At 39.0% G+C, this 23,567-nt stretch overlaps 1 protein-coding gene across 1 annotated transcript in view; it reads right to left on the bottom strand.

Moving 5' to 3' along the window:
• The window catches only part of REEP3 (receptor accessory protein 3), a 42,734-nt gene that overhangs the window by 5,065 nt on the left and 14,102 nt on the right, over positions 1–23,567 (bottom strand). Inside the window, exons 2-6 of the mRNA XM_037399766.1 lie at positions 16,630–16,702; positions 12,090–12,166; positions 11,401–11,521; positions 9,988–10,101; positions 2,424–2,571 (exon numbers count right to left, since the gene is read on the bottom strand). Coding sequence (XP_037255663.1) covers positions 2,424–2,571; positions 9,988–10,101; positions 11,401–11,521; positions 12,090–12,166; positions 16,630–16,702 — 533 coding nt within the window. The remainder of the gene's footprint in view (positions 1–2,423; positions 2,572–9,987; positions 10,102–11,400; positions 11,522–12,089; positions 12,167–16,629; positions 16,703–23,567) is intronic.

Genomic DNA, 23,567 nt, shown 5'->3' with positions numbered 1-23,567 from the left:
AAACATCCTTTAGAACTGATATATATATATAATACTATATATACGGACCATAGATAATATGATCAGTCTGCCCGCTGTTTCAAAACAGCTGAACATCTAGTCTGCCAGGAACTTGTTACTTATAATTCTGCCATCTGCAAATAACAAGCCACTTCATTCCACAGGTTTGTAATGTAGTGGTTCCTCAATGGTCAAAAATTAAACCATCAGTCTGCTACCATCTTCTGCTTTACCCTGAACTGCAAAAACCTCAGTGGTCATCTTGAGAAGCACTTAAAGGTTTTTGGCCACGATCCTCATGGGAGGGTGGTTAGACTAGATGATCCTTAAAGGTCCCTTCCAACCAAAACCATTAAGTGATTCATATGATCTTTCTTCATACTTTCATACCGCTCTGCATATTTAATAGCAAATTTCCTTTCAGACAGATACAACGTCAAAATACTGTTAGGGCTTGTTTACATCCTGCAGGAACAGGACCAAGATCATTACTGAAGCTCGTCACTAGATGGCGCAAATTGCTTTAAAAACACGTCCTGGAAAGCTCCTCGGGGTCCCGAAGCCCTGAATCCCATCATAGATGTATCTTAAAGCCCCCAAAGGGTTCTTTCCCCGCGCCGAGCTCTCCTTTCACAAAGCCATTCCAGAACTTACAAGCTGTAACACTCAGGGACATCTTCTAAACTCCAAACCCATTTTTATTCATGATCAATGTACATTTTATCTTAAGTCAGTATCTCATTTAGTCTTAATTAGGTTCTTTTCCTTTGGTCATTTCATTTTTGTCCTGAAATTAGAATTGCACTCACCTACTCCACAACTACTTAAGGCAAACTTGCCTCCTCAGCCATGCTAGAGGGAAACACGTCTCTGCCTCCAATACAGTTTCAGTTCATCTTTTTCAATACGGAGGATGTGAAGCACACCTATTACTCATCTAGTTTCTGACCAGGGTATTTGCAGTGACAACCACGCTTCCTTATCTCTTACTTGCAACGCCTCTTCTGATGCATCAGTACCATATTTGCCTTCTCCACAGCAAGCACTGGCAGCTCAGTCACCCTATGATCAATGTCCTACAACTAGGTCTTTTCAGCTAATTTGCACAGGAACTCCCAGCTCAGATCACAAGAAGTAACATTCTGCCAAGTGCGGTGAAACATTCCTACGTGGTGTTACTAACTCTATCCATGGTTTGTTCTTTTTTAAAATCTCTAACGCTGAAGAAAAATCAAAGAAAACAGAAGAGGCATATACTAGATTTGGGTCCAGGAGTAGAAACAATTAAGTTAAACAAGCTCTTAAGAAAGCATTTTGACATGTGAGATTCAATCTCACAATCAGCGATTATTTACACAGCATAAGCTGTACCCGAATAATTTAAAAAAAAACCAAAACAAACCACACCGCTGTGTTTTGAGCATTTTCAAGCTATTTCAGATAGGTAACTACAGCCGTCATACTGAGAAACACCCCCTGCACAACACCTGCAGTGACAGTAACGCAGCTCTTGACGAACTCATGGGCTTTCTCTTGTGGCCAGCACCCCCCATCTTTACACGTGGGATCAATTCGCAGTTCAGCTTAGGGCCGCTCAGGTGGACATTTATTCCTCAGAAACACCATGAGCTACCATGCGATTCCCGGAATTCCTTGCACTCCAGAAGGACCATCACTCTCCAAAAATGGAGAGATGAGAAGTGACAGGCTTAGGTGAAAAAGAAATAGACTAAAGCTATTTCTCTTGTGGGAAATACCAACTACTTCACACTGTAGCCTTGCCACTTAACATGGTGCAATTGACAGTCCTCCACCGAAACCTTCCTTCAGGCGTCACAGGCTGAAGAACAAAGTGATGATGATCATAAAATAAGACTAATTAAAAAATACCTCTTCAAAAACATATATTGGTCACCACGTGCCATCTTTTGAGTGCTGATGTGCATCAGTGTATTACGACAACTTAATGCCTTCATTATTCCTATCACCACATGTCATTTTACATTTTTAACTATCACTACAGACCTATTGAATTTGTTTCCATTAATTTTCTCTTCTTATTTATTGAACTTCCATAAATTTTCATGTTTAACATCTGTACATTTGTTACAAACTACTTAATCACACATCTTTTTACTTACAATTAAGCTTTACTTTGGCAAGGAATTATTGCCGCTAATTGGCAAAGGTAAGAGTAACGAGTATAGTATGACTACAGTGTTAGTGGCTGTAAGAAGAAAATAAGAGAGGACTTCTCAGCTATCATAATATACTTTGCTGAAGTCAAGTGTATCTTCCTCTGTTCCAAGTGTACTGGAATTCTTTGTGGCCTTTTCAATTTCTAACTGGGGTAAAAGTATTTCTGCTTTCCCTCTTTTGTCTTTGGTGACTTGATCTTTTAGCTAGAGAAAAAAAATACTTACCTGAAGATTCACTTGCAGAGGCTCTGATTTTCTTTTTTGCATCTGGTAATGCCTGATAGGGTCTCTGTCCTACTGGCTCATCTCCTTGTATAGTAGTCAAATCATGCATACTGAAACTTCTCAGTTTCTCAGTTATCGCACCTTGACTCTGAAACACAAGAACAGCATCTTTGAAAACAAAGCATAGGTTTAACTTTGCTGTTCAAGTCGGTTTAAGATGTTTAAGCCCATGCTTCCTTGTTGCACTACGGAATTCATCAAACATAAGCATGCAGTAGATTTATATTTGCTTTAAGTATTGCTTTTACCCAAGCTTAACTGTATATTGCTCCTAGACAAAACAGTTACAGAAAAGGTAGCAGCTTCATTATAAACGTCTCATTTCACTGCTTTAATTTGAACAAATAAAGGCTTTTGGGGTGAGGGGAAGCGTTCAAAAGAAAAAACCAAAAACAGTCAATTCACTTCAAATGTTATTTCTCTAGCAGTGCTAGGTACCATGACAGTGGGTTTAACACTTCTGTTTTAAAAAACATGGTTGAAGATAATAAAGGTTTATACTATTTTATATTTTACCCTCTATAAATTTGAATATGCATAACAAAGGAAAAAGTGTTGAAAACACGCTCTGTAACAGTAACTCAAGTAACTGAGAAACTGGAAGCATTACAAAAAGCTCTAGTTGACAGAAACTTGAAGCCACCGACCAAAGAGGTCCTGCCTGGACTACAGGTTAGCAGGTTCTCTTACTAATGCAGCTTTACTGACACAATACCAACCCAAAAATCTGATGCTACATATAAGAATAGTTGATCACATTTGAACATCAGTATTCCTTCACCGATTCTGTATGTCCCATGTAGAAAAGACAAAGACTAAGTTCCCCTTTGGAAAGGAGGGTCGTGAAGCAGCTCTTTCACCTTATATCAGATGATGTTATTACTAAAGGACTGAAGATTATATAGCATAAGCAACTAAAAGAACAAGCACATTACTCAACGTCATGTTAAAATAACATTTAATTCTTCCCTCTCTGGCATATGAGGCAAAAAAAAAAGTATTTCAAAAGAAGGTTAACAAGCCTGTGCATGAATCCCACTTTAAGCAAGTGTTCAAGATTTTGTGTTGTTCTTACAAATGAACGTTTTCAGTAAAATTCCTCATTTGAGCATTATGTTAGCTAGCAGTAGCAGAAATCTGGGTACAATTCCACACATCTCTCTCTGCAACAGCACCAGCATAAGGCAATTCTCGCACCACTGGCCACAGCCATTTGTTCCCACTCTGATGGCAACAACTGTTCGCAGATGATAGACCAGCACACTAAATTATTCCACGTTAAAAATAGCCATGTGAAGTGAAGAGACAGTAGAGTGATACTCCTTAAGCTCACATGGCTACCAAGGCAGAGGGTGGGGGTGGCTGAAACCCAATATTCATTTTCTAATGACTAGTCATTAGTACAGCATGCAAAACTAAGACAGTGTGCTACACAGGCAAGAAGAACCTATTTTAATTCTACACCACCATTCATACATTGCCACTAAACAGTACTGAAGAAAAAGTTCCTTATGAGAGAAGTTCAAGTCTTTACTTTTCTAGTTCTTCCTACACATGTGCAGGATGACTGACAGTTCCACAACTTGCCCTACTGACAACTACAGCCTGCCTTTGAGTTAAAACGCGCTACCAACAGTCTGCGCAAAAACTATTGTAGAAACTCTTACGTTAGTTTTACTCCCTAAAATGGCTTATTTAAAGCAGGAATTCCTGCCTTTCCACTACTCCTCTTCTTGCGCTGCAGAACATTTACACAGTAAACCAAATCAGGAACCAGCTACGCCTCAGAACTTAAGAAACAGCTGCTAGGATGCTAGAGGAAAGACCTGGAAAGGCAGGACTGCTTCTTTTGACAAGTAACAGCTTACGTAACTGCTATAACACGTAAGACTGTTGATCAGTCTGTGTCCACTGCTTGAAGAGATGCAAGAGGACTCGGGTCTCAATCACTGAACACTGATGAAAGCATAAAACTGATCCAGTAGGTTCTCAGGAGAATCCATATAAACTCAGTGCAACTCCACTCACTAAGAGCGGTCAGAATCTACTAATAAAATGGTGACAGCAGCTGGATTTGGGCAGAGGCAGAAGTATAGGAAGACACACTTGCGTAACAGTTGCACAGCGAGTTCATTCATCGTGTGATATACTACAAAAAGACATTTGGAAACTGTACAAGATAATGTAATTAAGAATATAATAATTAACATGCCAAGAAGAATTCACATTACAGCCTGTATTTCCTATTCCACTGTGAAAAGAGGACTAGATCTAAGCTGGGAACATTCAGCCTTATTTTTCAGGGCAGCTTTTATATACAGAATATTGTTTTTCAAAGGGGAAAAAAAGTCAACTATGTGCCATAAAATAACATTGTGCCCCTAAACAAACTGCACACTTGATGAGGCTCGAGCTCCTGCCGAGTGCTGCCTTATTCAGGGAGGATACGGCTGATTCATACAATGGGCCCTTCATTCCAAAACGACTTGCCAAGATGGAAAGTTTTACTCAAGTTACACACAGCAAATATTAAGAAGTTTGAAAGGATATGTATACAAATAAGAGATGCAGCTCACATGCCTGAGATTCACAGCAGGAATAGGGGCTACACAAGCACTGCTGTACTGCACGTACTCGCAGCCACACATTACACCCACCCTGTGCAGGTACTCCCTACAGCACTGCCAGACTCCTGCCTGAATGCAGTCTGCATCCCACCCTAGGAAGATCCACTCTAGCCACATCAGCATTGGTTTCTACTTCACACCACTGCACAGCCTAATCGGAGGACAAATTTCAAGGTGTTTTGTGTGGGTTTTTTTCATTATGGGAAAAATAATAATAATAAAAAAAATCACTGTGCTCCTATAGCACTTGAGATTTAAGATTCTTTCACCCCCCAGGCCCAAAAAAAGCAGATAACTGCTTTCTGCCAAAACAAAGTATTCTGTGAGGATCTCTATTACTCTCAGCTCAGGATAAAAGTGTGGCCAAAAAATATTAAAGACCCTCCCTACTGCAGGAAAAGTGAGATTAAATACTCTCTGTTGCAGGAAACGTGAGAGTAATATTCACATTTAGAACATTAATGCATGAAGAGCTTTGCTACCTTGCTGAAAGTTCGGAGAGTGGCTAGCCACACCTTGCGAGCAAGATGTTTGCCCCCAAAACAGACGGCAGAGCAATACGGTTGCAGGTGGAGCTGAAAGGGGATCTCCTGCCTCTGCTCTCATGTCATGGGTATGGCAGCAGCCGTCACCTCTCCCCAGCCATACACACAGCCCCAAGATGCTGCTTATGAGAAGATCGCAGAGCAGCTGCCACCCCTGCACTGGTGTCCCATTATCTCAACAGTTCCTACCAGTAAGGCAGAAATTCAGCAGGCTGAATCCAGCCTGGAGGCCACCAACTAAATCACACCATGAAAGACAGACACACACATTTACAACCACAATGCAGGCAAAAAAGCACAGAACACAGTGCTCAAATTTCTATATAAATAAAACTTCGAGGAGAGATGAACTGTGAAGTTTGTGTTGTCTTAAAATGCAAGTCTTAAAAAATGAGCTTGCTTCCTTATTCAATAGTATTTCCTGAAACATATTAAATGCTTTTCAGAGACCACACTCATTACCCATGACCAATCTGAAACACTAATTAAAGTTGTAATAGGTTTCTAAATCCAGGTTTTGATAAATATAGCCTACTTAAAGGACTGCTTTTGAGACTACTCAGGCTCTAGTAAGCTATTAGTATGCAGTCTCATCAGCTGACTCTCATATATGAAATGCCATTCTCTATTTTGTTTCTGAGCATGTATTTTTATAGTCTATACACTTGAGCCAGGGAAATTGCTGTAAACAGACATCACACAGTATGTCTGCCTCAGGGACTCTTTTTGTTGTTGCTGTTTAAACTGGGCTTGCACCCCTCAGTGGTCCGGATCACCAACTAAAGCTGCTTGCCTCCATTAGACAAGTTCTCAATGAACTCCACATCCACAAAGCTGCTTGGAGCTTTGTGGCCGGAGAGCTGCAGCGTGCAGCACCCACATTCCCAGCTGTTCTCCCCTTGATCCGATCCCGGCTGACAGCGAATGACTTCTGTTCCCTCTCAACCTGAAGAGGGACTGCTGTCCCATGAATGACCTCTGCAGCATGCCAGGCAGTCCCAGCAGGGAGGAGGGATGAAAGCAATATTGCTGGCAAGCTGAGCTGCTCATAGTCACAGTAGCTGTACGCCACTGCTGGCTTTAACATATCTCCTTCCTCTGCCATGCCCTGAGCAGGAAGAAGGGAAAGTCTAGGCAAGGCCATGAGAACAGTATTCAACCAGCAAAGAGATTCAGGATGACTAAAAGACATGCAGAAACACAGCCCTCATAATATATTTATTATTATTACTATCACCACCAAATAATGCTTTACAAATGAGGTCACACAAATACTGTTCATAAAGGACAGTACATTTCACAACTTAATTAGCAGCCATCGTGCATGTGTTGATATAGAAACCAGTTCTCTCTAGTAGCTTGAGAAGTCAGGTAGGTGTTAGCAAAATCTGAACATACAGGTAATCAGCATCTCAGAGGATCCAGAAAGCAGATGCATCAAAATACAAGATATACCAGTGGAATTAGTGTTGTGAATATAATTTCCACAAATCTATACACTATTGAGCTGAATAAACTCCAACAACTTTCCTATCAATAAAGGCATCTTGTTGCTGATTATTTCATACGAAGAAAATTTTTATTAGTAAACTGTAAAAGTCAGCCTAGACCCTATTTGATTTTCTAAGTCTCCTGAAATTAGGATTTCACAAAGTTTTATTTTCTGTCATGTTGATTTAAGTAACACAATTTATTGCTAATGTATGCTATTTAGCAGGTTTTGAAACTCTAAATTTTAGATTAAATTTAGCAGGGGCTAACTAGTACCAGCTAAAATTATCTGTATAGAAATGTAAGTTATAAGCCATGACTCCTGCCAATTACATTTCAACTTAACTGCAGCAGAGCAGGTTTAAATCTATGTCAAATTTCAGCAGACTGACCTGGCTGGCTGACTGCTCCTGCCTCCCACACACAGCCAGCTAGCCTTTAAATACTAATCCCCTATTCCTGTTTCAGCCCTTGGAGAAAACCACTCTTTCCCACACTTGCTCTTGAAAATATTCCAGAAAGTTCACAAGCAATTTTACCACCCTTCTAAAGTCAGCATAAGCAGACATCGTAGCATCTTTTGCTTGGACACTTCAGTGAAGAAAAGCTTTCTTGGAGTTCCTCTTGCATAAAACTTCCCACATTCTAAACTCCTAAAACTCCTAATTTGAGATCTGATATGTCAGAACAAGCATGCCTGCTCCTTAAAGAAAAAAACCACCACCAACAACAAAAAAACCCCCACAAAACAAAAAGAAAAAGAAAGAGTGATGAAAGTGTTTCTCTTTCCCATCATAACTGATCCCACTAATAGGATTCCATTCCTGAAATCCTATAGCATGCTCCACCAGCTCATGCTGAAGGGATCATCTTTTCACCTGCTGGAGGCTGCAGTCAACTTTTGAAATACAGGGAACAAAAAAATAAAAATTAAACAATCAAAAAATATCAAGAACACATGCATTGTCTCCATTTGCTTGCATGGAGCAGTCATGCTCAGCTTTATAGAATGACAAACTAAATAGCAGTTTAACATGCCAAAATTAAAATTTTTCAGAGAGTCTCCTCTTGCATGTTGTGTAAAAGTCTTGTCTATTTTAGGTCTTTGATATTGTGGTGGTTGTTTTGCCCAAGCATCTCATCTGCACTGGACTAATTCTGTACAAATATCCACAGTTATGTTTAACAAGTTGACAAGTAGAGCAGACATCTTGCCAGTCACAGCTGAATAGCAATGAAATCTAAACACAGGCATTTAGGAAAAACTTATTATTTCAGAAGGAAGTGGGAGGAGATATTTCTCTTACTTATTTTATAATATTTCTGTAACACTGTAAGGATTAACACAGAAATATCCACCCTTAGCCAGACATAAGGAAAATGCACTGAGTGTAAGTATCATTACAGGTGCACACTGCAATAAATTCCAATTTGCTGTTTGGCAAAGAACTTGCATTTTAGCATTTGGTATAGTTTTTAATTTTTTTCCCCAGAGTACTTTGAGATTTTGTTTGTTGGGTTTGTTTGTGATGGATTTTTTTTTTTTTTTAGCAACCTATTTTCACTCGGGATACTTTCATTCCTTTAAAGGTGTACTCTATTTCATTCTAAATTATTTCATGTCTCAAGGCAATACTAAGAGTTTGAATAACAGAAGAAGAACCAGTGATCAAAATGAATCACATTCTCAGTATTTTAGCCTCATTATGTCCATATTTTAAAACAAAAAGTTGTATTTTTTACACTATCACCCACATACATCTTTAAAAAGACAGAAAATGAACAAACAAGATATGCATGACTATTTTTCCAAACCTTTCTGAGATACATTTGAAAATACAGTGTTTAGAAATGTCTTTGATTTATAAAGCAAGAATTTAACATACAGGCACATAAATTTAAGTTAAATGCTAGCTGTACCTACTTAACTTTGACAGCCAGGGATCTCTACATTGCTTCCTGTTACCTACTAACAGTGTTCATGTTTTCAGTTCTGTTACTATGGCCACAGCACTTTCATTTATTCCCATTAAGTAGGTAATCCTGATTGCTTTAAAACTGCCATTTAACTAGCATATGCACATCTTTCTTTCCATACTATTTTTGTGTTTTGGTTTAAGTTACTGTTGGGGAGGATACACATTGCCTAAAGTTATACTCGTTTTGGTGGGCCAGAAATTGCTTAGAATCTAACTTATGAGCTTGTATTTAATTTTTCGAGAACTAGAATCCTGTGAAATTCAGCTGAAGGTGATGAGTTTTGCAGAAACTTAATTTAGAAACAACCACAGGTTACTTCATAACGTAATGAAAACTACATGACAAAGCAAGAGTATGCTAAACAGCGATATGCAAGCATATGCTTAGTGTATTAATTTAATAATTAAATCAACAGATTGCAAACAAGTTAATTGTGTCAAGAGAACTTTTATCTGTGGTAGTAATCTTTCATGCCTTACTTCATATGTGGAGTTACCTCAAGTTGATTGGAGAGTAACAGCAGAAAAGCCAGAAATCCTTTAAATAGTTTGTTTACCAACAAGAAAGCACAACAGAGACAAAAAAGAAACAATGGTCATCTTTACCAAAAGCCTGCTTAGAAAACTGCATGCTATCTTTTGAATTACAGTCAACTGATCCCTATCATCCAAGAAATAACTAGAAGCCACCTTTAAACACACATAGAATGAGGAAGACTAGAGAGCTACAACCTTTAAATTGTGTTCCAGGTTTTCAATGCATTTGCAGAATTAATCTTTTTGTTTAGGAATGGCAAATCATCAGTACAATTACACTGTTCTACAGCAAGGACAAAAGCAATTAATGCAAGCAGAAAGTTACCTTTACAGCTGCTGTCACTGCAGCAGTTGCTGCCAAATTCAACCCTTGTCTTCCAAAATTCACCATGGTCTCATAGCCTCTTTCTTTGGCTTGTACGATGTACTCATCAATCTCCTAAAAGCAAAACACTGACATTTTAGAGCACTGTGTGTTAGAAAGTCACATTACCCCACAGTATTATTTTTCCATCAATAAAGGAAGACAGAAGAATTCTTTAAGAAAACATTTAATGGAACAATTACTTTTGCCTTTGTATACTGATGTTTCACTCAATTATACTCTCTCATTTAGAAAAGGATTACAGCTGGTCAAACAAGAAGTTAAAATAGATGAGTTTTGTCCGGCTCAGAAACACAGCAAGTTCCTTACAGATAGTAAGCTTAACTTGTCAGACAAAAGTTGTTGAAGAAATAACATGCTTCAGATGAAATCAGAGAGCTCCTTCGAAAGGTAGTAGGCTCACAAAGAACTTCTGAAGCCAGAGCTTTGACATAGTTAAGTACCACGGACAATACAGTCATGACATTTATCCCCAGCTGTGGTAAATGTCCGAGTTGGAGATAAAGTCTTCAAGGTAGTACACAACAGCTAGCAGACTACGTGGGAAAATCCCTTTAGCTTATGAAACTGCAAACAGTTTATGGTTCAACCTTCAGAAGGTCAAGATGACCTTACTAGTCATACATGTGGCAAGCATGCCAGGTACCTGTTTTGCCTAACAAAGGCCAAGCCCAGCACTGACTTTTATGAGTGCTATTTTCCATACTGGGAAGGTTTTTTTCAGTGGTAGTCTTCACACCTTGGCTGATTGCTCTTTCCACACATCCAAACAGGATACTGAAAAAGAGCTAAGCAGATCTGTGGCCCTGTCATACTTTGGCTGAAGCTATATATCCTTTAGCTGTTTTCTGTTGCAGACTGGTCTTCCCTTAAACCTCAGTAGGAAGGCTCTCCTCTTACCCTGTCAATTTGCACACCAGAAGAGTCATCAATGTCATTAGTCCTGAGAGTTTTTGTTACTAGGTTATGCTAAAAAAACCCACGGTTACATGAAGAGCTGTTGCTAAAACTGCACCGATGCTTTTGCACGGAGAATACTGCACCAGTTCATTCAGGAGGATGTCAAACTGCATCCCATCCATTCAACTGGGCTCCCCAAAGCGCACTAAGTAGACCAGAGAACAGCAAGCTACCTCATGGCAATAAGAAGTAGTATATTGTCTGCTCATGCAAGCTTAACAGAACCATATATATGGACAGTCATATGCACTTGCCTCTACTAGTCCAAGTTCGTGCTGTATGGCAGATCAGCAACACACTGATACGCTCTTATCGTGTATCTAGCAACAGTTAGTATTTCAGCATATTGTTATTTCCATATTAGGCATTAAAAGTAAGAAGTTTTTTTCTTACCCTTTCTTTAGAAGAAAGAAGTGGATGGAGAAATTTTCTGTAGATTAAACTTGCCCCTCTAGTATATGGGGAAAGAAGCCAAATAACAAAAGCTATCTTCAGTTCATAGTACAGTGGAAACCTACACACAAGTTAAAGGTTGCATGAGATCAACAACTGCAGTGAGAAAATGCACAGTAATTAATCATCATGAAAAGATCTCTTACAAAAAACACAATTACATATTAGCATATAGGATTCTTCACATACAAGAAGTTATATTAGGCAATTATTAAATGAATTAAAATTAAAACAAATTAAAACAATTAAGACAAGATTAAACAAGTTTAGACCTATGGATTTAATGTTTTTAATTGATTGTACCGTCATTTAAAACATTGAAACAGTTAATATACTTGCTTTGCATTACACATTCCTGCACAGAGAAATTATAGTCCATCCTTTTAAGAGTTCCATTCCTCTATTCAGTTTCTACAGGAAAGGTGGAAGTTTTATAGTCCCTACTTCAAGTGACAGTGTAGAGCAAGCTTGAACACAGATGTTATACGTCACATACACTGCGATCTTTTCCTGAAAAAAAAAGGCTATCAACAAGCACAACTTCTTTATAAAAATGAAGCCGCCACAAGTCAAAGAACATCAGGAACAAATATAGTTTCAGCCAGAGTTCATAAAAAGCAAGCTCTTACCAAGAGATTGTTAGGTCAGTTACTGTTTCAGTGACTGTGTAAAGAGCAAACACAATCCAATACATCATCCAGCGAACCTGAAAATTAAAACACCATCTTCAGAAAGAATTTTTATTTTGCCTTTACACAGAATACACTATACACTGTACAGACAGTTCAGAGCTGTCACAGCAAGACGTTCAACAGCAACTCAGTCTGCATCAACCAAGTTTCAAGCGAAATTACATGAAGGTCCCAAGGGTTTTCTGTTCATAAGTAGAACTGGTGGCAGCTGCAACAAGCTGTGTGAAATGGCTGGGTCAACAAGGTCACAGACTCACCTAAGCTGGCTTCACAGATTTGATTCTGCCTCTAGAAAGCTTTAGTGATAAGAAAAAACACTGCAAAGAGTCAGTAGATTATTGTAAGTTATGAAGTGCAATTCCCACTATAGCACTAAAGGGTATTTCACTCTCTTCCACATGTTTATACCACACACACAGAAATCAGTGTCAGTAAGTCAGGCAGCCCTTGATTTCATTTCATAGTCTACGTTACTCAGCTACACTTTGCAGTTCAGTTCTACACGTGTGCTTAGCATTATGGTATTAAACACTGGGACAAGGTAGGGAAAAAAAGCATTTTCATGGAAACTGAATTCTATTCATATACCAGGAACCACAAAATTCTTGTTAATAAAAGAGCTCCCACATAAGCATCTTAATGCTTCGCATTATGTTTACATCTTTATACTTTTTTGTTTTTGAGATTGACAGTATACATCATTGTTTTGAAATCAGAAAATGCTCTTGAAATACAGGTTTTAGTTCTGTTTTCTAATAGTTAACCACATCACTCATTTTTCTTGAACATTTTTTCAGATTTGGCTGCCTAAACTGATTACATCTTTCAGAATACATATAGAATTAGTTCTTCATTTGTCTTCTCTAAGATACCAGTGGCCAAATGCAATGTATTTCCAAAACAGGTCTGTGCAAACCACTACTGGTTATTCATACTAACTGAATGCCCACATGTTCTTTAAATTCCAATGCTATCTATGCTAGAAAAAAAAAAGCCAAACAGTTTGTTAAAAAAAATGAAAGAAAAGAGAAGAAAACCCATCGTAACCAGATGCAGGAACCTCATTTCATCTGTGACTAACAGACTAACTCTCCTGGTATACCCAGAAAGCATTAACCACATTTGTTAGACAGTAGTTCAAGTCCTAAACTCATAGTACCCTCTTTCAAAAGGAGGAACATACATACTTTCCTACAGAGGATGTGGCTCAGATTTAATCTTCACTTTTAAAGCAATCTTTTTTTGAAGTGGACTTAAATAAGTACTCAAAACTTAATGCTACCCTGCTGCCTATTTCATAGCTGTGCATTATGCTTTAAAACCACCTCCTTTGTCACAACTCGAGACCCATTTATCTTAAATGCTTTTCTGCATTTCAATTTGAAAAGAAACTCAGTCATGTGATGACATTCTTCACTTCAATCTCTCAGAGGATTTAGATATTTCAGGCTTGAATAAACTAAGACAAATGTACACAACAGCTGAAGTCATCTCTGACAGGCCATGTGACATGTAGACTAGTGACCCTCCCATGAACCAGAGTCAATACACAAATAAAAATAAAATTAACATCCACTCTTGCCCCATCAACCTAGGCATGACACAATGCAATTTTTAGGATGCCATGCAAGACTTAATTTTTTTCCAATATATTTTATCCAGGCTATTCATTCTTTAATCAACATCGATTTATCCAATTAGGAACCACAGTAGAAGTAGTTTCTCTTGTGCTGCTAGAAACAGTAAGAAATGCTCTGCAGACAGGCACATGAGATCTGCCAGGAGTCCTGCTGAGGTCTGGGCAAAGATTCTCAAAAACACAAATCAAATCGTATTCTAGTACGACTAACGTATTAAATACCAAAAGTATCCTTAACAAATGAATCTGAGCAACTTACAGCGGGTTTCATACCAGAAAAAAAAAACAAAACAGGAAAAACAGATGGTCATATTTGACACTGCCCAGAAGACTATCATCTGCTTAACTCTTAAAGATGAAGCTACAGAAGCTCTGATTGAATTTTGCTTTTTAGGTTAAAAGCGTGATTACAGATTTGTTTTGTTGAACTTTTTTTTTCTACCATCCAAGCATTAAGCCCATCTTTGTTGGCTTTGGCTGAAGCACATCCTTTCAAGTCAGGATTTTTAAGCTAGGATTTAGGAAGACTGCTCACTCAGCCTTCTAAACTAGATTTTAGATGCTTATTACAAGCACTTTAGTGTAACAGTCAAAAAACTCCTCAAAGATTTTGGTCAACTCCATTAAATCAAGGTAATTACAAGAAGAAATAAATCTCCTCAAAGACACAGATCCTAATTTCTAGAACTAAAGTCCGTAAGTCTTTTAAATTACCAAAGTGAGCAGCAACATTTTTTTCCCCTTAAATAATTATGAACAACTTGCTGCATCATGACCTAAACAGCAAGTCAAGATGTCTCTACTCTTTGTTTGTTTGTTACTGGTGGAAGCAGTGGCTAAGTAAAAAATTTCACTGTTACGAAGCTCTTGCAATATAGAAAACAAAAACAGATGGCTCCTAGCCACACGTAATCCCGGAAAGGAAGTTGTGCTTGGGCCATAACGTGACCAGCAGCACAGCTGTGTCATTTGGAAGGCTGCAGTTAAACCTACACCCTCTCCACGAACAAAAATTACCTAGCTGAGAAGATGAAAGCCGTGGGTTGTCCCTGAGATCTATCTGGACACTCGACCCAACCAGCAATCATAGAATCACAGAATGATGTGGGTTGGAAGGGACCTTAAGGATCATCTAGCTCCAAGCCCCCTTCCATGGTGGGGACACACCTTCTGCTAGACCAGGTTCCTCAAAGCCCCATCCAACCTGGCCTTGAACACTTCCAGGGTTAGGGCATCAACTCCTCTGGGCAACTTGTTCCAGTGCCTCACCACCCTCACTGTAAAGAATTTCCTCCTAGTATCTAATTTAAATCTACCCTCTTTTAGTTTAAAACCATTACCATGGAGTGGTAATTCACCAATGAGTTAATGTCATTCCCTGTCACTGAAAAAGTCACTGTGATGGGCCTCATTCATCTCCGCCCCATGAACATTTTGTATGCAACTGCAAGTTCAGGGACTGCTCAAAGACCACAAGTTACTGAAAGGCAGTGTTTTCACAGTAAATGAAAATATACAGATGAAAAAATATGGTTCCAGGTCCTACTCAAGGTCTTGTGTGGATAGGCATCTCTGATTTCTTGGATTAGAGCTTGAAACTGCTGTCCTCTACTTAGCCTGTAGATTCCTTTTGAGGGAGGAGGGAGGAAAAGCAGATTATAAATTATTTGCATTATATAACTTCCTGACAGGGTAAAGTAAGCATGAGACAGAGGAAATTCTTCTCTGATTTTTGTTGATACTTTTTTCTCCCAGAAGCGTAGCTCTGGCAGGCACTAGCCCTATGTGCACAAATAAGCTCTAATCAGCTCGTACACCAAAACTAGAAGAAGTGGACATCGTATTCATACTTCGGAGCCTTGATGGAGCAATCAGACTAAATGTAAGACACACAAGGGGAGGAACAACAGCTACAGCATTCTACCACTACAACCAAGTATGAAGTGGAGACACCACACATCCAGGCAGCAGCATTAGGTCACAGCTACGGCTGCTGAGTTTAAGTAACGATGGCACTGAGCCTCCTGAGTCAGGCAACCAAGTTAAGAACAAGATTCAGGACAGAATACAGGTTAGCTGCGGAAATCAAGTTAGGCTACCTCTTATAGTAGGGAAGTAACTCAGTGACCAAAGCTCCTCGTGACTACCAAAAGAATGTTACCCCGCTGCAATCATCATTGCTCACACTGAAAAGTAAATTATTTAACAGACTAATTCGAAACTGCAGTAACTACAGTAATTGTGTTTTTCTCCATTTTACTCTGTCTGTTCTGCTTCTTTCTCCCTCAACACCTTAACCAAATCTTTCCCTTCCCAGGTCACATTTTTTCTCCTCTTTGAGGAATGCTAGATGAACTACAGCTACCCCTTTTTTCTCAGGCAGATTTTGAATGCCCTGTTATGCTCCATACAATGACAATTAAACTGCTGCTACTGTTCAAGTGGTCACTGAGAATTAATTTGTCATTAGTTATACTACAGGTGTTGGCAGAATTAGAGAAACCTTTTTTCTACCCCTTGCCCAAAAGTGCATTATTTCAGACACTTTGCTGAAACACAGCCAACACTCTAAGGTTTATGTTTAAAAATCCTCCTAAAAATATCCATATACAGCATGGTGTGTTGGACACATTTCAGCAAAGTCTATGAAAAGCCTGAAAAACCTTAACTTTAGCCCTCCAGACAAAGCCACAGGACTACCACTAGATTCACACAGGTGTCATATCTAATACTAAGATAGTCAAATCAAGTTTTCATATCATTTACTACACTGCATAATGAAAACTTGACAGTTGTGTGACTGCATTTAATTAAGCAATTAAAAGGAATGTGACTTACATACTCCTTCACATTTTTTGTCTTCACAGCTTTGTATGAGTAATATGCAGGATACAGCATCCCAAACACCAGCCTATTGAAAAATAAAAAGAGCTTTCAGAGTCTGTTATACCATATATGACAAAACAGTGACGACAACACATCATCAGAGCAATGCAGCCAACTTGAAAAAGTCCCGTTCTCTAGCTTGGGGGAAAAAATAATCACAATATTATAGGTTGCTTGGAGAAAGTTTAGCAATACACAAAAATAGAGCAACATGAACATAAAAGGCTGTAAGGCCTGAAGACAACAAACAGTTTCGTAAGACTGCCTCTAATAGATAAGGTAAAACTAGTAGCTCTTCTGGTTCAGCTACAAGTAAAACCAGTCCTGCAGTCTGTCCATACCAAGACTACTGCCACATTGTAAGTGCTATCACACTTAAAGAGCCTCGAAACAAATACAAGCAGGTAATCAGAATCATCTACTTTTATCAGATTACCAGAAGATTCTTCAAAAGCAATTTTAAGACAAGACAAGTTACGTAATTTCATCTCTTTTTGCTAGGAACTCTGCAACAGCAACACATGGAAATAGAGGCAAGTGGGATTAAGCTAGTTTTGCTCAGCCTATTTCTACTAAAATTAATCAAAAGTAAGGTGCAGAGCAGTGTGAGAAGATGCCAAGCAATCCATGCTGATAGCAAGATCAGAACAAAGACCTGCTCTAACACAACTCGGTTACAACACAGTATTTTCTAGTAAAAGTCTTGGCCACAGACTAGTGGAACAGTTCTTTTATGAGATATTGAACAGCAGTAGTTGCCATCTCCCTGACAAAGGCAAGAGCTCCATACTTTTATTTCACCAGTTTGTTACACTTTGCCAAGTCAAGCAATTGCCTGTCCCTAGTTCAAGCTGGCCTAAAGCAGCAATTACAGAAAGTCTGGCTACATCTCTGCAGCATCACTTACAACTTGCTCAGGATGGTTATGTGGGGGAAATTTACACTTGCAGAGTCCCCTTTTCTGCAGATACTCAAAACGTGCCTGGATGTGACTCTGTCCAACCTGCTGTAAGTGAACCTGCCTTAGCAGGAGGTTGGACTAGATCTTCAGAGTTCTTCCTTCCAACCCTGACCATTATGCGATTCTGTATGGCTATCCAGAGATCTTCTAAGAACATTCAGAACTCAATTTAACTTCTTACAGTTAGGGAAGATGCATCACATAGGGTTTTTTTTAATAAGAGTCTGCCTGGGACAGATCGGGCATGTAAGATTTCAACCCACATGGTTCAAGTTCACCAAAGTAAATAATCAACTAAAATTTAAGGCTTTATAGTTGTGTCAGGTAGCTCTAAATAAGTGGTTCTCCAACAGAGCCACTGCAGAAGACTGCATGAGACTACCAAGCTTTACTTTACTGTTAGACCCAGGAAAGAATTCTAAGAACTTGTAGCCAAATGTACTTTTTTTTCTTTTTCCCTCTCTTAAGCAACTACTCCAAGAGCCTTTGTCTTCTACAAGATGTTATTTGCAAATACTACCACAGAACTTTCCTAGTGTCCAGGACATCAATGTAAGTTTGAATTCAATCTGTTTGATACCCACTATCTTCCAAGCACCACTCCGATACACAGGCAGAAAGTCTTCTGCTTGGTAAGAAGAAAAATTTAGAGTACTAAAGTTATCTGCAACAGTTATCATATAGTACATAAATCGGGAAGAAAAAAAAGCAAGAATTGTTAACAGCAAAGGTGAGATACTTTCTTCAACATCACAGAACCACAAGACACCATGGAGAGAGGGTTTCTCCATCTTTAGTGCAAGACGTGGTTACCTGTGGAAGGAAGCCTGTTGCAGGGGCAAGGGGATACTGGTAGAGGTACTAACACTAAGTGGTAAATGGCACAAGTAAAGGGCAAGGATAAAATTATGGAAGTGTAGTTGCAGAATCCATGTCTGAAAGGGCCTTTGGAAGTCATGTAATCTAATCCCCTGCTCAAGCAAAGGTTTACATCAGACTTGGACCAGGCTACTTAAGGCTTCAGCCAGTCAGGTCTTGGAGATTTCCAAAGACAGACTTCACATTATCTCTGGGTAACCTGTTCCAATGCTCAATGAGCCTCCTGGTGCAAAGTTTTCGTGATACCCGGTCAGAACCAGAAGTTTATGCCCATCATCTCTCTTAACAGATTAGCAAAGCAAGAGAATGGGCCTGGCTCTCATAACCTCCAAAAAGTTAGGTACTAAGTCCCCCCCCTCAAGGCTTTCTCTTTTCTGGCTGAACAAGCCCAGTTTGTGACCACTTTTGTGGCCTCCACTGAACTTTCTCAAGCAAATCAACATCTTCCTTGCACTAAGATGCCCAAAGCCAGATGCAATCAAATGTACAAATCTCACATCTACATCCCCATCCCCTCCTGAATGGGTCCTATGTATGTATTTTCCTCATCACGTAATTTAAAAATTTTAAAACTCAATTAAAAAAAAAACAACCCTCAAACACTGAGCCATATATTTTTTTGCCTTTAAAGAACAAAGGTGGCTCTAAGAAAAAGTAAGACAGTAATAATAATTACTACCTGATTATAAGTAAAGGTCATAACTAGTTAATCATGTATAGCTCTTTTCTAAGATGCAGTAACTACCCACAACACAAGACTAGATGTGAACAAATATTCCAGGGCATGTTTGCAGTCTTCACACACCTGAGGCCTTTGCTCATACAACAGAGCTGCTAATGGCCCACAGCAGCAGAGGAGCTAAAGGGCACTTCAGGCAGGTCTCCAGGAGGTCAGCTTCCTCTGTAGTGGGACGGGAAGGGGCACTGCAGATGACTTAATATTGATGTGAAAAAGCATAACTGGTGTACCATAGCACTAGCTTAAAACCTGGATCTAGATGCTCAGAATTTCACAATGCATGCTAAACTGGAGTTAACAGAAGATGGATTCTGAAGCTCTTTTATATGTATAGGCAAGCTGCTGCTCCACTGCAGCAGGGCTTACCTACATGTTTCACATGTTGAAATGCCTTTTGAAAGAGTCCAGACCACTCGAATTCCAGTAGAGCATACTAATCTGTAGAAGCCTCTCCAAATACAGCTCTACTACAATCCAAAACCCTTTCATCCTAAGGCTAAGAAAAGCAACAGTCAAAAACCCCTGAATGGTTTTCTTGCCCAACTAGGAGAAACGTCTGCCAACACAAGTTAAAAAGCTCACTTTGCCCAAATAACAGATCTGGAAACAGAAGGAATACCAGACCAAACACCCTTTATTTTGATGAAATTCTGTAGACAAGAGCTCTTCCTCTCATTTTTGTCCCTGTGGAATACCCTGTTCAGTAACCCATCAGCTCTAATGGTTCTTAACTCTACTTGTTCTTCTGGCTGACATTACAGCCATTAAGTACCAGAGATAACGAAAGCTTTGTTAATCCTTAAAAGTAATACAGACTTTATAAGGGCAGAGATTTACTTGTTCAAATAAAAGATACAAAAGAGGTTCTCGAATATTATAACCACTGCTGTCAGACAGCTCCATAATTATATGCCAGCAGTTACTGGTTGTCATGCACCTCTCCCAAATTCTCAAAAAATATTCCAAAGTTATTTAAATAGACTGCATATGTAAGTTTCTTGCTATGAAGCACAGGAGAAACAGTTTGAATCACTCAGTCCACAATTTTTGGTCTATACTTTTCCACTCATTTTACTGTCAAGTAGCACCACTTCTATTAAAAAAATAATCCTATTTTTAAATTTAACAGCAATTTATCTTGTGAATCTGTCATCCTCTAAAATTTATCTTGTGAATCTGTCATCCTCTAAAATCTGGTAGAAACAACAACAGGGACAGAAAGGAATTTTGAAAGCACTGGTTCAGAAACAATTGATCTTCAAGCAGAAAGCTTATTACAGTAACAGTAAGAAGATCATAAAGCTAAGCTAAAGACAACCTTAAGTTAAAGGAGAACACTTGCATGAGACAAACACAATAAAAATAAGTAATTTTTCCCAACTAGCAAATCTTTATGTTACTCAATACTGGCCAAATCAGGAGCTAAAAGAATCCCTATTTCAGTACTCTTTTCTTTTATATAATTCTTCTAGAAATCACTTTTAAAATCACAGAAGAAACTTAACACCCCAATATATCATTACTTATTACTGTTCAATACTGCTGTAACATGGTAGTGTTCACAAAACTGCCACTTGTTCACTGGAAGTGAGTAGACAGAACCAAAATAAAAAATTTAGTCAGTAATAATAGGAACCAGTACTGTTAAGGTTTTATCTCCTTACAGCCAAAGTTGACATTTTAAGTGTGGCATGATGCTGCTGCCAGCTCTTGGCATCACTACCTCCTTCACACAGGCAAAGTCATCTAATCTTAGCTAAAGCTACCAGGCAATGTGACAGTAGAAAAGCCAACTCGTCACCACTGCGTGTAGCTGAAGGTCAGCAAATTCACTTTACCCTCAATCTATACACGATAGATTAGCATACAGGCAAAAGGGAAATCACTGCAGCTGACTGAAGCAGAAACACACAGGACGAGCAGCAGGGAGCCTGGGCACAATCGTTAACACAGCTACAACAGCCGAGCATTTTCTAGTAGTTTTTGTTTGCACTGACACCCCCAAAAATCCCAAAGCTGTTAGCAACACCTGCTGCTACACATTATAAGCACACCCCTCCTCTGGTATGTCTACAATAACCATACTATGTACTTCATGGATGTGCCCAATTATTCCAAGGCTTTTCAAATTTAAAAGCTTGTTATTTTTAAAAGTGCAGTTTTTCACCCTGGGTATCGGCACACTCCACTAATATAGCAGTCAAAACCAAAGCCTGTTTCCACAGTTGGGAACTGATTTCAGCTGTGATGTCATTTACTTTATTTTACTAGTAGATAAGGATAATCCTGCTTACCAATGTAATTTTACTTCCAGTTGTATGCTTAGGTATTTCACTTTCTCAGCTGTACTCAGCAACTGATGTAGTGGTACAGCTACTTCCTCTACAAACATTTTGGTCATTTAAAGACAAATGTTCCTCACTAGTAGATTAAAATCAAAAGACAAAGCAAACCAAAAAGTATCAAAAAAGCCTTGAAATCTGAATTAAAAAATGTCTTTGTGTACCCATATACCAGTATTAAAAGAAACATAACCTACTGCCTGTATTATCATATAATCTACAGTCTTACAGTTTAAATAGCCATAAAGCGCACAACTATTTGAAAAGCTCATTTCTGAAGCAAAGCAACTGGATTTGCATTTGACTGATAACTGAAACATCAGTCACCTGTACACACATTGCTCTGGCACTGAGCATATTTAGCCTGGATAGTAAACAACTCGAAAGGTTATGTTTAAAAAAATAAAAAATAAAAAAATACAACTAAGACACAAATGAAAGCCATCAAGTCGCTCAAAACGACTACTTGCATCGTGACTCCCAAAACATTAAGCCGTCAAACCAACACTGCATTTAAGACTTCAGTCTGTTCCCATCTCCAAAGAATTGCCTGAAGCAAGGAATAGCGTTTGGCACGTCATTCTTTTGTTCCTCTGAAATGCAGAAAGACAAGAGCCACAAGTGTTCCCTAATAGTAAAAGCCATTCAGGAAATTCGTTCAGCAGCAGATACTTTGAAGACAATGCCATTTGCTAAGTTCCCTTTCCTTAACAAGTTTGATAACAGAGATGACACCCATTTGTCCACCCACTGACAGACTGATGATCTTGGCACAGACTGATACAGAGCCAGACATTTGCTAATGTGCCTCTACAGTGGAAATATACACCTACATCCTGAAGGATCACTTGACAGCATTTGGTAGGTTGGAGAAAAAAAGAATCCTCCCCATCTCCACAAAACCATGGAAGCAAATATAAGTAAATGCTATACTTCCTTACTTTGCAGGTAAAGACTAGTATTGGGAAGGGGAACTGGGCATAGGCAGCAAATTATATGACAGGAATGGAAGATGCCCTATCGTACACACACAAGCTTTTCTAAGAGCTGGTCAGGCACCACCGAAATACTGGAAGTAACACAGATGGCTCCCAGCTCTGTGTGTGGTATGAAAGCCTTAACTGTACTGCAGTATCTATGCAGAAACTAGGTCTGATGTTCTTAGCGTTACTTTGCTTCTACATGAAATATAATTAACATTCCATGTTATGGTTAGCAAGTTCAGTTTAAACAGTATTTCTTTTGAAGGGAAATTTGCTAATGGAAACTAAATAATGGAATGAAATCTAGTTTGAATAACAATGCTCAAGTCTTTGGCTGGCTGTTCTTGGCTTTAAAAAGGCAGATAGCACCACACTATTTAACAACACGTCCACTGAGGTTTCAATGAGCACACACTGGAAAAGCATACATTTTTTTGCTTAGATTGTATGCTATTCATATACTTGTAAGCCACTCCCATAAAAATTAAGCAGTTTGGATTTTCTCGGGGTTTTTTTTGGCTATAAAAGCAGTAAGGTTAATCAGTTATGCACTAGGTTAAAAACGCTATGCTCCTCTGTGTGGTACCCTCATACTCAAAATAAAGCAATAGGAGTATCTGTAAGTACCCTATTCAGTGCAGCGGGGAACCTGCATGTGGTGGCTTGACACAGGCCAGACCCCAAGTGCCCACCAAAGCTGCTCTATCACTCCCCTCCTCAGCTGGACAGAGGACAGAAAATATAAGAAAAGGCTCATAGGTCAAGGACAGGAAGATCACTCAGCAATTACTACCGTGGGCAAAACAGACTCAGCTTGAAGAAATTAATTTATTACCAATCAAATCAGAGTAGGGTAATGAGAAATAAAACCAAATCTTAAAACACCTTCCCCTGACCTCTCCCTTCTTCCCAGGCTTACCTTCACTCCCAAGTTCTCTACCTCCTCCCCACCAGCGGTGCAGGGGTATGGGGAATGGGGTTTCAGT

Source organism: Falco rusticolus, chromosome 9, assembly GCF_015220075.1.
Source record: "Falco rusticolus isolate bFalRus1 chromosome 9, bFalRus1.pri, whole genome shotgun sequence".
Lineage (NCBI taxonomy): Eukaryota > Metazoa > Chordata > Aves > Falconiformes > Falconidae > Falco > Falco rusticolus.
Note: the sequence above shows the minus strand (reverse complement) of the source record. Positions and strands in the feature narration are given on the sequence as shown.